Genomic DNA, 12347 nt, shown 5'->3' on the forward strand with positions numbered 1-12347 from the left:
CCTCAACACAAGACTTGAAATCTGAGGGAAATGTTAAATGCTGACATGGAACCCAGAGCAGGCTGGAAAAATAGTGAGGGGTACCCACACAGCTCTGGAAAGGAAAGGAATGCACGATCATGGCACAGACACTATCTGAAAAGCCAAGCAGGATCTCCAAGGGACAAGACAAAAGTTTCATGAGTCAGAGAAATCAAAGTCCCCTAAACAACCCAATACAACAGCTCCATCAGAACGATGGGGTTAGGGAAGCAAGACAGCAAACAGCACCTTGCAAGCTTTGTGAGGGAAAGCAGTGAAGAAAGTAATAGGATGGTCTGACTGCTTCCATTTTCACCCTGAGAGTTCATCAGCTGTGAAGACAACAACTTGGAAAACTTGCATGGAAACAGGAAAAGCAGCTGCAACCAAAACCTTCAGAACGGCCCTTATTGATCAGGAGAAGAAAGCCAAAGAGATATCAAACTCTCCCTACAGGTCATTTCTGTGGGGCCCCTTTGTACTCCAGCCTGAACCAGTCAGAAAACCACAGCCTTATGTGACTTATGAGGCAAATCACTGCCCAGGTGAAACCTCCCATAAAGGATATTGGGCACTTCCAGTTAACTGCTTGGCACCTCTCCACAGAGTAAAATAAGGCCCATGAAAAATATTTAGTAGAATACATTCAGGTGATGAATTATGGAAACGAATTGGCTCGTGAACGCTGCAAATGCAAATAGAGAGGCTAAATTTATCAGATGAATTATCCATTTGATACTGGATTACTTGCTAAGGGCTAACTTACAGCTCCTTTGCTCATGCAGGGGAGTGCTCCAGCCCCAGTGCAGCCTGCCACGGTAAGCAGAGAGAGCGATGCCTCTCAACACCAGTACAGAAATCACAGCCCCTGCTTAGGAGTTGGCTCACGTATTAGCGCAGAGATTGGCCTTTTTAATACAAAGGCCTTCATTCAGCCATTTAGACAGTTTCCAATTTGATTCCAAGCCTGGGAGATCTCTTAACAATGAATTTCCTCTGCAATTGTAATATATTTGCACATTTTATGCACAAGCGGGATGCTGTGCACCCTCCTGAAGTAATAGGAGAATTATTATAAGGCAGTAGCTCTCATCCATATGGTTTGGGTACGGGAAACAGTGTTTTCATCAACCAGGATGAAAGCAGAAAATGCATTAAATATCATAGCCTGCAACAGAAGGAAGAAAAAGTTTTCTAGTTTTCTCAAGATGAAGTAATCTCTCTCTCTTTTTCCTAACAGCAACGGATAACGGCTCAGAAAAGAAAAACAAACAAAAAACCCCCAACAATGACAAATCCTGGGCTCAGCACCTTTCCATTAACTCCATAAAGATACAAGTCTAAAAGCATGCCCCTTCCACCTGTAAACTGGCTTAATGAAAGTGCAAACGTCCTCTCTCCAGAAATTTTTGCAATGTTTAGCGAAGTAATTTTGTTACTCTGTTTAAAGTGACAAGAAGTAAAATAACCTTGGATGCTGCAGCTTCAGAGGACATCCCTTCTACAGCACTATTTCTATCTAAAAAACATTTTCAGAAAAAAATGTTTCTCCTCTCCAATCCACTGGTAACAGGTGGTAGATTTAGAAATACTTTAAGCATTACAATTGAAGATAAACCGTTTATAATATATGACAGCCACCATGAAAAGTAAGCACTTGCAAAAGGTCCTTAGAAGATTATCTGTCTGACATATTAAGTAGCTTTGTGTACACAGAATACAGAAAGAAAAGAAAAAAGGTATCTTTGCTCCAGCTGGCAACTGTTTACAAATGCTCTTAATTTTCCTCCTATGTATGGAATTCTAGAAGTATGTATCATTCCAAGGTAAATGTTGGCAAATCTAGCTTTTCAAGGGGGATTCAATTTTCTAGTAAGTCTTATAAATATGTTTAGTTAGCAAGAAAAGCAATGCCTGGTGTCTGGACTCCACAGAGTTCTATTAGAAGAAACAATGCATTCCAAAAGAAAAAAATTATCTAAGTAGCAGTTCCTTTCCCAGAAAACTCACTCTTACTACTAACAGCAATGAATCCAGAAATGTAAGAACTACACATATGAGCCAGAACTGCAGGGAAAGATATTTAATTTGCCTGAAAGACATTCTCTCATTTTAAGTAGAAAGAATGTTCCAATACAGGTGAAGGGAGAATAGCTGGGCTATGTCATTGCACAAAGAGATAGGATTCAATTAATAAAAAGAAGAAAAAAACCCATTACTGTGGCAATGTTTAATATATTAAAACAGCGATCCATCTTAAGCAGACAAAGTTGTTCTTTCTACTGCTTTTTTATTCCTAGAATATACAACATCTTCTCAGCAAAACCCAAACAATTAGAAAATTCTGCCTTGACAAGGACCCTTTACTGAACCAACCAGGACTTTTCTGGACAATATTGACCTGAGAACCTGTGTCTGAATCAAAGATTAGTTGTGCTCTGCTCCCTCTTGGACCATGATGGCTCTGGATTGGGTTGTGTAATCACTCAGACAGAATCAGAAATGCTGAGACACTTACAATTGCTCAGTTACTGCACAACTTTCCTGCACTGCTAAGACAAGACATTACTTTGAAGTCTCTCTCTTCCCCCTATATATATAAAGTTTGAAAATGACAAGACTCTTGGCAGTTGTCTTGATATCAATATTATTACTTGACTAATTTCTTCGGCATTCCACTTGCAAAATAGGCCTAATGATATGTTCAACTAATGGAACAATTTCTCTATATCTAAATTCCACTTACTCTAATGCACTGAGGTGTAATTCTAGCTTCATTTCATTACCAATTTCATTACCTAGCTCAAGCACTTGCATGTCTTTTTGGATTTATTAATGCAGCGGGTTTAAAGTAATAACTATTTATGTATATAACTCTATGAATATATTCTTCTTTCTAAGCATTTTTGTCCACATCCATTAAAGTAGATATATTTCACAATGTTTCTGAATGCAAGATGCACTTTTTAAAATGCCTTGATGTTTTTTCTCTAAGCTTAAATAAATACTTCAGTGTTATTCTCTCCTGTGAGTGTTTAGATAGTGCCCTATCAATTCAAATTCAGGGCAAGCCTATCCTTAAATACTTTAATTTCACTAAATTAATAGATTTCCTTTAAACCAAAACAAAACCACCAGTTCCATTAATTTCTTCCAAAGTCAAAATATCAGGAATTTGCTGCCAAAGATAGAGGCAGTTGCTAACTCCTTGACACAGAACCATGTCAGCTAAATCTTCTGTGCAGGAAACGAGTCCTGCAGAGAGATGGGACACGTCTACAGAGAGAGAGTCTGCTGGTAACTTGTCCAGGTCTGCTGTGTTAAATGCAGATGACAATTCTCCAGAGACAAGGAATAAAGAGCAGACATGATGGTCATCTGGTGATCTCCAGCCAGACCCTCAGATGATGCTCTCACCATATTGGAATATGAATCCCAATATTACGTTAGATTGTGCCTGGGCCAGTCTGACCCTCGCTGCTAGGCCGAAGGCGGCATCTGTGGTGTATCACCCCAGAGACACCTTTAGCTTGCTAGTGATTGCAGCTGGGCACTAAACAAGTCCAGGCTTGTTAGGGACTCCGTTTACCTCAAGAAGAAGGCTTCAGACGATGGTGAAGAGAAAAAGGAGAGGATTCTGCTGGAGGATTTAATATCCAGAGGTTTATTCCATGGTGACAGAGGTCTGAATCTTGGGAAGAGCTCCAACAGAATCCTGAGCACATGGCCGGACTCACCTTTTAAGCTCAGGGGGAGGGGACAGGTGAGCCACCAACCAGGTGGGGAGGCGGGGTCTCAAGGGACGAGGGACACCTAGACAGGCCAATGACCTCTGGGCCTGAGGGGCATCCTTTGAACTTACCCAACCGCATGACGCCTTGTTGGAATGTTAAGCCTGATTGACAGGACTCACTCAGCAAGGGGGCGAGGGGGGAAGGGGAAGAGTTTTGGCACACCTGGGTAAGGGACCCGGAAGTTTAAAACACACTGCAACATCATCAGGAGGCAGTTTAGCATGGGGCTGACTTCAGCTGACATGTGTAGGAAAAGTGTCATCATTTCAAGTTGGCAAAGAGAGCCTGAGACTGTACATGAATGCTTAGGGCACTCCACAAAAGAGACCCAGACAGTGACCATTTCTCCAGTGACACTACAGGAGAGTGATTTGGGAAGAAATTACTGCCTCTCCCTGTCTCCTCACAAGCTGAAGATCTAACGACACTAAAACACTAAAATAAAACCTTCCTGAATCCCTGGCTACTGATCCACTCCCAGGAAATCCTTCACTGCATCAGGAGTAAAGTCCTAGAGCTAAACAGGTTCCTTTTAAGGCTTTGGCTAATCAGACAGCAGATACCCAGTATCGTTAAGGCATATCAAAATCAGAATCATTAGTGATGAAAAAATTGTAACCAGGAGTCTATGAAAATGGGTCCTAAAGCATTTTATTAATATAATCCTACAACAATCTATCTGAATTTCAGATACTGAGAACTAAACTTTCTCTGGACAGTTGTAAATTTTGGATGAACATTTTTATAGCCACATATGCAGAACACTGGATTTAGAGGGTCCCTACCATGATCACCTCTCTATGGTCACATATCAGAATCCCAATTTTTGTTTGAGAAAAAAAACCATAAAACCTTTACATACATGAGAATAAACATAGTTTTGAAACCATGGTATGGTAGATCATCTACATAATGTGGTGTAATGAAATTATATGTTTTTCTATAACAAAAGACCCAGCTGCACAGGTCTTTGTAGAAAGGAGTTCAATAATGTCAGGTTTAAAAAAAAATCCAAATTAAATGAATTTTCCACTTTTTTGTCTTTCTGCCTTTGAGATTGTCATGATACAGCTCTGAAGCACCTTATCTCAAACTTTCAAACCCAGGTGGGTTTTACATTTATAGAAATAATACCATAACTTTACACATGATTTCCAAGGCCTTAGAGATTAAAGTGAGCATTAATGATCTTGTCTTGTTGACAAATTGATGTTATATTCTTCTCTCACTTAATCTGAAGGGCAGGAACACAGCCAGTAGCAGTAGGCAGGGTACTGCCACTTTATCCTTTGGGTTGGGTACGCTGACAAAAAAATAAAATCACTCAATGAATGGATTAGATATGAATGCAGCTTCTTGAAATGCATGTTCAGTGTGCTCCAGACAAGAATATTATTAAGTGGTTAGACATCATTTGATGCTACCTGAATAATTCAATAGGTCTTTAAGTTTCAGCTGCCAATCACTGCAAACTGGCGATTACAAAGTCATCTACAAAAAGGCTTTGTTCTAGTGAGATTAGACAAAAATATCACAATTTCCATGCTAGCAGACAGAGCAAAAGGAAAAAACCACTAAGGCTACGGTGACAACACAGTCCTGTGAAATTAATGGAACTCTGAACACACCAAAGCTCTGCTTCCTATTACTCCAGGGCCATTTCCACTTGACAGACAGCATGGGGAGTACTGGGAGATAAAACAGAACACTAAAATCTGGATCTTTTCACACATAGCTGGACTGATGTAAGCACAAAGCAAAATAAAATGGGAGGAGTTTCAGGGCTGGTAAAATTACAGAAAGCAGATTTCTAATGATGTGTGATAAAAATAAATCACAGGTTTATTGGAGGAGGGGGATTAGCAAATTTACTATCCACCAGGTTTCCTTAAATCTAGAAAGCAACCTCCTGTGTGAAATCCAAGACGAATGGCTAACATTTCCCAAGTGCTCCAGTGAGAGCCATCTTTCTCCCATTCATTCTCACACAGGGACAGCTCAAGTTTAAACTCCTCATTCAGACACAGTTGGGCTCTAACTCCTGTGGTATCTTTTCAGACCCAGAGAAACCTCACCAGCATTGTTAATGCAAGACCAAAGTGTGTACAAAGTGTATGGAAAAGCAATATACACTAGGAGCTATATACATCAGTGCAAATAATTTCCTTCTCAGGAGTCAAGAGAGCCAGTGCCATGCACCAAGTTCTGGGAAAAGATACACATTCAGCATGGAATGAAGAGATTAGCTGTACTGAGCGTACAAAAGCAGTATTAGACATAGCTTAAATGGCTCACACATTTAAAAATCTCTGCATTTGTCCAGGATCAGAGCCTCTATGTGCAGCTGATCTTTAAAGAAAGTTCACATTTCAGTATTTGGCTTTGAAAAGAAGAAAATATGCCAGCTGTTGCATTTTTTCTGCATGCTTTTTTAAAGTCAGATGGTGCTGGATTATTACACCTACCTAGAGGGAAAAACTCGCCCATTTTCTTCTTGAAAATTTTGTAGTCAACCTCCAAAAAGACGCAGAAGATGATACGATCCACCTGTAAGAAACAAAATGATTCACAGTGAAAGCATCACAATCATCCATACAACAGTCAATAAAGACAAAGAAACTTTTAAAACAACATGCTTTTGTGCTTCAGGCAAACAAGAAAACAGGGCTGCATGTCTTGACTTTATTGTACATCTGTGTTGTAATTTATAATATAACCTTTGCAATCACAGCTCACGACTGTGTTCTTTGTTAACTGCCTCTTGTTTATGCAAACTGCTCTCGAGCACAGCATAAATGACTTCGGCATTCCAGATGAGAACTGGGATGCAATGTTTGATGAAAAAGTCATGTGGGGACTCCTAATAAGCATACAGAAGAGTAAATGGGTAAGCAAAGAGCTCTTTTTCCAATCCTTGTCCGACAAACCTATTTGCAAACCCATTTAGTATTTTAAAATGGCTTTAAAAGGTTTCATGTGGTTTTAATTTACATGAAACCACTTATTCTCACTGTAATACAAATAGAATGCAGCAGAAACACAAAAGCTGATCAGATGACAGGTAGCACACAGGGTAAATAAAACATTTAATATGCCATCTACTTAGTGAGGCTGAGCATATCAATGAAAACACAGCCCATAATGTATGCACCACCCACCAACGAGTTCAAATAAATTCTTTTGGGACATCACTGTATGTGAAAAGCCTTTCTGAAACAGACCAAAAATAATTAAGAAGCTACATAAAACAAAACCAAGAAATCTAAAGCCTTTAAGGCTAAAAAACACCCACACTGAACTTCAGCCTTGCAATACCTTTGTGTTATTTATTTGCATTTCCCGGCACAAAATGCCTCTGTAGCCAAAACCCAGCTTGGAGGGGTGCTGTGGAAAACAAAAAGACCCTCCTGCAGCTGAGCTGAGGGACCTGCAACCCAGTAATCATTTCTTTCTCTGAAGTGCATGAGAGGTAAACCACAATGGGGTGCAGCCCAAGCAACAGGAAGCTTGGCATCTTATGCTGTCATGGTGTCTCCACGGGCAATAGTACAATCTGTCACAGCAGAACTTCTCAAGAGTGCCTTTGCATGTGCTAGAAAAATCACAAGCCTCCCCTCCTGCAGGGAAACAGTGAGAGGAACACTCTCAAGATGTAAATTCTTTCCCTTATCTTCAGTAGAAAATGCTGTCCTTTTGCTGCAGCTGGTCTTAGAAGTGAAGTCCAAGCCTTGCCTTCAAAGACACCTTTATGCTGAACAGCTCAGGACTTCATTTTTGAGCTCCCTTTGGCACAGCCTGGTAGAATCCAGAAGGGGATGAGAGCAGGCAAGCACTGGTTATTCTGGAAAATACCAGCAGCTACTAACAGGGACATCCTGGAACAAGAGGTGATGACAAAACCTCAGCTAGGATGATGTCATCTGAATGACCAGACTAGGTATGTAATACCACAACTAGCAACAGTACAAGGAGTAATGGACTCAAGTTGCACCAGGGGAGGTTCAGGTTCAGTATTTGGAATAATTTCTTCATTGAAAGAGTGGTTAAGCACTAGAACAGGTTCCCCAGGGATGGGATGGAGTTCCCATCCCTAGAAATGATAAAAAATGAGTACATGTGGCACTTCACAACATGGGTCACGGGGAAAGATGGAATTCACTCAAACGCTGAATGTGAAGACCTTGGAGATGTCCAGCCTTACTGATTCTATGACACTCTATGAGACTCAAAGTACAAGCTATGTCAGTGTTAAGGAAGAAGGAGGCTTGTGAGCAGGAGAGAAGGCAGCAGAGCAGGGAAGCCTACCAGCAGATTTTCCAGCAAGAAAACTGCCTGCTGCTCTCTGCTCATGTGATGCTTACAGAGCCAAGCTGTTCTGTGCATCCCTCGTAAACAAACCAGGCTGGATCTTAAAAATATTCTGGACCATGGCATCAGCTACTCTTATAAAGGCATATAATAAAAAACTCAAATACTAGAATACTAGTTACGGGCTCAAGCCAAAAAGCCATACTCATCTCAATACTCACATCTTCATAACGTAAAGCAGCCTTGCCAAGAAGTGTTACATTTTACCCACGTGAGATTTGACATGATCTCTAAGGTCCCTACCAACCCAAACTATTCTATAATTTTATGGTTCTGCATAAGTTGGTTGTTTTCAGGAGGGAGGCTTCAATCAGCAAGTGCTTAAATTACATTTCTTGTGAAAATTGCATCAGGATATTTCTGGGGTGTTGCTAGATTGTCATCTTCCCTTTCTGCCTTGCAGACTTTCAAGCATTAAAAGTGATAGGCCCAATGAACCAGAACAGACAAAAGAGCAAGGACAGAAATGTATAAAGCAGAGGAGGAAGGATATTCCCATACAGAGAAGTTCCTGAGTCTCTGCATAGTCCCATATTCTCTGCTGAAAATCCTTCAGAAATTTGCCTCACTCTGTATAGTCCAACTTCTCAAGATGTTCCCTTTACTTTTATTTATTCAGTGAAGCTTCAAATAGTAAAACTTCTCCATGAGAATTTCTACTACTTCTAATATAATTCCTTAATTTAAAAATAGAGAATCTCTCTAGAATTGGCAGACTATTTCAAAACTTCTAGCCTCCTGACTGTACACATCCTATATATAAACCTGTTCCATTTCTTCTTGATGTGAGAAAAAATGCTCTATTTTTAAGTATGCATAAGAAATTGTGATGACAGCTGAAATCCTGTGTTTATCTGATTGCATGGCATGTGTTGGCAGATAGTAAATCTGAAATTAACCCCTGTTCTATCATTCTTCCAGTCACTGGCTATTTTATCCAATGTCCTCAGCTAAAATAATTTGAGATTACGTAGGGAAAGCAACCCTTGTCCTCACTATGCCCATTCCAGCTACAATAAAGGAAATCCAAGCAACTATAAACCTACTTTTCCTGCTGGCCCACAAAAGCTCAGCAGGATTTTTGGGACATGCAGTTAGGAAATCTCTCCTCTCACGTGGCCTGGAAATGCCACCTTCATCAGAGTGTCACAGCATCCCTTTGGAGAGGCTGAGGATGGTGCCCAGATGGGACCCCCAGAGCCTTCTGCAGATGCCCAGCTCCTCCCCTGCTGACCAAGCACCACTCAGCTGCAGCAGAACTGTACAGGAGCTGCAGGTTGAAGGTATTAAAGCTCATCCCTGACTGACAGCTCTTTTTTGAAGGCTGGTATTAAAATCAGCCATGCCCTGTCAGAGCCTGATTAAATTCTGCTCACTTTGCAGCTATGAATAGGTGGATCAAAGAACCCCCAAAATCAAGAGCACTGCAGCACAGGAAGAAGGGAGTTAAAATGCATGAGCTGTTCACTTTAGGCCCCTTCACAGCTCAAGGCTGTGAGTACATTTGATTGTTTTGCTTTTACCTTGGGCCCTGCTTTTCTTGCTTTATTTAATTTTGATGGGAATAGCTTCCAGGTGGTTTTGTTAGCAGCACCTGATAAGAATTAGTAAACTTCTGCAGGGCTTGCAGGACTCAGGCTATTTTTTTAGAATCACAGAATGGTTTGGATTGGAAGAGACCTCAAAGATAATCCAGTTCCAATTCCCCCATCATGGGCAAGAACACCTTCCATGAGATCTGATTCCTCCAAGCCCCACTCAGACTGGCCTTGGACACATTTTTTGCAGTAGAATGGACCCTAACACCAGAGTTTTAGAAGGACACAGCCATATGTCATGAACTCAAAACATCTCCACTGGTGTTTTCAATTAATGAGCTATGGGTATTAAAAGCACAGTTGCTCTAATAGCAGCACTCATCTCAGTGCAATAGAAGCAGCAAAGATATTTCTTCCTGGTTTTTGATCTTTGGGGTTTCGTTAATTGGTGGCTTTGAGAGCACCTTACATGTTGTGAGTTTTCAGTTTATTGGCGAGTTGCTGCACCTTGGGTGAGTTCACTCCCAGACCACTGATGGTCTGTGGGAGCTCCATAGAAGGCTGGGCAGGTGGGTGCTCAGGGACATGCATAGGAATGATGGAAAGCTGCTGAGGGTCCCTTAAGCTTGTCCTAAAGGGCCCTGCCCTCTACTGCAGTGTGTGGGAGGACACTGCATGTTTACATGCACATCTCTGCACGCAGCTGCTCCTACAGTAGGAATTTACAGCTGTATCTATATAAAAAAGACAGAGAGTGATTTCTTACATGGTCATACAGAGATAGGATAAGGAGAAATGGTTTTAAACTAAAAGAGAAGAGATTAAGATTAGCTGTTAGGAAGAAATTCCTCACAATAACGGTGGTGAGGCACAGGCTGCCCAGAGAAGCTGTGGCTGCCCCATCCCTGGAAATGTTCAAGGCCAGGCAGGATGGGCTCTGAGTATCCTGGTCTAGTGGAAGGTGTTCCTGGCTGTGGCAGGGGGGCTGTAATGAGATGAACTTTAGATCTCTTCCCACCCAAGCCTGTCTGTGATTCTCTCTATATTTTAGCATCAAACACATCTATGTTTTTATCTCAGCTCTTTTGCTGTGGTCTCAGGCAGGTTGTGTGATTCCTCTGGCTTCATTTCCCTGCCTGCTGGGGGGACAGGAACACCTGGCTGTGCACCTATACATTGCTTTAAAGAGCTACTGCCAAGCACAAGCCACAGGACATGCCAAATGCTTTCATAGGTATAGCTGTGTGTACACCCAAGTAACGAGCTGGATAGATCAAACACATATCTGAAGCAAAACACTGATAAAAAGGCTTTCTAGACTATTTCATATAATGAGTATTTCCATGTCATTGCCATCCCCTGTCCTAACAAAATAACAACTTGCAATGAAAACAAACCCAAGTGCGTTTCAGCACTCCCAAGTATTTCATGCATGTCTCCAGCACCAAGACATTTACCTAGCAGGAAGTGACTGCTTTTTATATGCATCAAAAAGTTTCATCATCACTTAAATCTTACCAGAAAATACATGACAGAAAAACAAGGAGAACTTGCAAAAAATGTTTCCCAATCCTAAATCAAATGAATGATCATACAGCACAAAGAGAGGGAAGCAGCTTTTTGCTCTTTGTAGGGGTAGCAAATCCATGCCATGCAGCACTCCTGCCTGATCCCATTAGGACCTACTGTCATAAGGCAACAGTGAACACCAGAAGCTTGTAGAAACATTCTCAGTTTATCAAAGTTCCATGGATTTAATTTACAATTCAGTGAAGCAAACCACAGATTTTTTTCCATTGACTTCAGCATGCTTGGATTGGCATCTATATTTTGTAGCACCAGACAGAAAATTTGCCTCCTCAAGAATTCAAGTTCTTCTGATAGAGATATTTAATTACCCTGAATGCCACATACTTTCTCAAAGATATCTTTAATAGTCACAGTTCAGAGCTGCCTGAACCCATCAATATGCCTTGACTACATGGCCTGTAAGAAAGGAGCTCTGAATGTTCAAAGTTGTATGGGGCTTTGAGCAACCTCGTCTGGTCAAAGACCCCCAGGGCAAGGGGTTTGGAATGAGATGGTCTGTAAGGCCCCTCCCAATCTGAACCTTCTTGTGATTCAACAATATTGGACCTTTTCCTTTGTTTGGACCATGTTTTCATGGGCAGCCCTGTTAGCTTTCATTGCCTGGCAAAACTTCCTTTTTAGAGACCAGTGAGAACAAAGCAACCCAAGTCAGGTTTTCTGATGCTCTCACAGAATCAATATTTCAGCTGTGAGCAGCTCAGAATAAAGAGCAAGAGATTTTCAACACACTCTAGAACCAGGCCACAAGTGCTCTAGCTGGTCTCTGCAGATGATATAAAATCTCTTATGCTTCTGTGACAAGGGCTCAGTTTTCTGTTCTGAAGTCCATACCTCTTTCTTGCTTAGCTTCAGGAACTTTATTTGCCATCTCCTTTCTTTATGCCATCTCTTTCTGTTTTTCTGACAGAGTTCCCCTCTGCCTGTGACTGAGCTGATGCACTGACCATGGAGAAGGACAGAGACCAACACCTCGCTCTGCCCTGCTAAAGAACTGGTAGGTGATTTTCTCTCTTGGTGCTGGCAGTCTCCCCTTCAG

The 12347-nt window shown here is 41.3% G+C and overlaps 1 protein-coding gene across 7 annotated transcripts in view; it reads right to left on the minus strand.

Annotated features, from left to right (window-relative positions):
* MACROD2 (mono-ADP ribosylhydrolase 2) overlaps window positions 1-12347 on the minus strand; it is an 849382-nt gene that overhangs the window by 73174 nt on the left and 763861 nt on the right. For all 7 annotated transcript variants that reach the window (XM_074536851.1, XM_014268149.3, XM_074536850.1 and 4 more), the window contains one exon: window positions 6281-6362. In XM_074536851.1, the coding sequence (XP_074392952.1) occupies window positions 6281-6362 (82 nt within the window). The remainder of the gene's footprint in view (window positions 1-6280; window positions 6363-12347) is intronic.

The sequence above is a fragment of the Zonotrichia albicollis genome, chromosome 3 (assembly GCF_047830755.1).
Source record: "Zonotrichia albicollis isolate bZonAlb1 chromosome 3, bZonAlb1.hap1, whole genome shotgun sequence".
Lineage (NCBI taxonomy): Eukaryota > Metazoa > Chordata > Aves > Passeriformes > Passerellidae > Zonotrichia > Zonotrichia albicollis.